The sequence below is a fragment of the Eimeria tenella genome, genomic scaffold, assembly GCF_000499545.2.
Source record: "Eimeria tenella Houghton genomic scaffold, Eth_scaff1551, whole genome shotgun sequence".
Classification (NCBI taxonomy): Eukaryota; Apicomplexa; class Conoidasida; order Eucoccidiorida; family Eimeriidae; genus Eimeria; species Eimeria tenella.
The window spans coordinates 1-1936 of record NW_013544018.1 but is presented as its reverse complement, the minus strand read 5'-3'; the positions used below and the strand labels follow the sequence as shown (position 1 = coordinate 1936).

At 57.0% G+C, this 1936-nt stretch overlaps 1 protein-coding gene across 1 annotated transcript; it reads left to right on the top strand.

Moving 5' to 3' along the window:
- Positions 1-380: 380 nt before the first annotated feature.
- On the top strand, positions 381-1905 carry ETH_00012745 (exoribonuclease, putative; the record flags this gene model as incomplete). Its single annotated transcript, XM_013379185.1, has 2 exons — positions 381-647; positions 1057-1905. Coding segments are annotated over 2 exons (1116 nt in total), but the record flags the coding sequence as incomplete, so codon positions are not given.
- Between the last annotated feature and the right edge of the window lie 31 nt (positions 1906-1936).

The window sequence follows — 1936 nt, the reverse complement described above, 5'->3', positions numbered from 1 at the left end:
TATTTCTATTTGATCTTTTTTACTTCTTTTTATCTCTTCTTTCTTTCTTTTTAATTTCTTTTAATTTCTTTTAATTTCTTTTAATTTCTCTTTAGGTTCTCTTATATCTTCCCATTTCTTTCCAATTTCTTTTTCATTTCTTTATTATTTGTTCATTTCTTTTTCATTTTTATTTCATTTTTATTTTTTAATTTTTTTGTATCTTTTTTATTCTCACTATACCCCCACACCTTTTCTTCCTCCTCCCGTAACCTTTCTACCCCGACGCACTCCTGCTGCTGCTGCTGCTGCTGCCGCTGCTGCTGCCGCTGCTGCTGCTGCCGCTGCTGCTGCCGCTGCTGCTGCTGCCGCTGCTGCTGCCGCTGCTGCTGCTGCTGCAGGGGCGCTACGAGCTGGAGCGGGTGATAGACGACTTCATATTTCTTTGCTTTCTTTGCGGAAATGATTTTCTGCCGCATTTGCCGCACCAGTCTATACAGCGCGGCAGCATAGACGCGCTGCTTGAGGTGTACGTACACCTCAGACCCCACACCCTCAGCAGCTACCTCACGCATGCAGGCAAAGTCGACCTGCAGCAGCTGCAGCACTTCCTCGCGGCTTTCGCCAAAGTCGAGGAAGAACTCATCAAACGCGAACTCATCCGCAAGGTCCAAACCCTAAACCCTAAACCCTAAACCCTAAACCCAGGCCCTACGCGCCCAACCTCAACCGCTGACGCTGCCGGGGCGGGCAGCAGCGATTCGCAGCTGCGGCAGCAGCAGCTGCTGCGGCTGCTCCTGCTGCTGCTAGGACTGCTGCTGCTGCTGCTAGGGCTGCTGCTGCTGCTGCTAGGGCTGCTGCTGCTGCTGCTAGGGCTGCTGCTGCTGCAGCAATTTACTCTGCTATTTGAGCACCTGAGGCTGTCTCTTTTCTCTAGTTTGTTGTTTTCTCTTTTGCTTGCTTCTGCTGCTCCTCGCCTCCTTTTGCTGCTGCTTCTTGCCTCCTGTTGCTGCTGCTCGTCCCCTTTTGCTGCTGCCAGCAGCTGCTGCAGCGTGTGGTGTCTTGCTGCTGCTGCAGGAGCGCATGCGGGAGAAGTACCACCAGGACCAGCAGCGGCTGCATGGGGCCGCGGGGGCCCTCCAACAGCGGGACATGCAGCAGCAGCCCCACTGGCAGCAGCAGCAGCAGCAGCAACAGCAGCAGCAGCAGCAGCAGCAGCGAAGTCAGGGGCTGCCTTCAAACGAAGAAGTTGCCCGCCAGCTGAAGCAAACACTCCTCAACAAAGGGGGCCCTAAGGCTTCTGATGGGGGCCCTTCTGCTGCAGCAGCAGAAGGTTCAGATGCAGCAGCAGCAGCAGCAGCAGATGATGAGGACGACGCAGATGGCGCCGACACTGTGGCAGAAAATGGGGAGGGCTGCGCAGCCTCCCCCTCAGCAGCAGCAGCAACAGCAGCAGCAGCAGCAGCAGCAAGTGAGGACGCGTCGCGCTGCGGCTCTCGGCGTCCGGCGAAGCGGCCGAAGGGCGACGAGGACGCAGCAGCAGGAGAAGCAGCAGCAGCAGCAGCAGCAGCAGGAGGGTCGCGGAGCCGGCAAGAAGACCTGGATTTGTTTCGAGCGCGCATGCAGCAGCTGCTGAACAGCTCGAGGGAGTTGGGGCTGCATGCGCTGCTGCAGGAAGGAGCAGCAAGCGGGCTGGGGTGCCGCAGCAGAGAGCAGTGGCGGCTGCTGTACTACCAGGAGAAGTTCCGGCTGGAAGCAGGAGACTCTGTTGCTGCTGCTGCTGCTGCTGCAGCAGACCACTACCTCAGGGGCCTCCAGTGGGTGCTGCTTTATTACTGCCAGGGCTGCAGCAGCTTCGACTGGTTCTTTCCTTTCCACTTCGCGCCCCTCGCCCTCGACCTCTGGCACGCAGCAAAGAGGCGCGTCGCCAAGCTGCAGCAGCAGCAGCAGCAGCAGC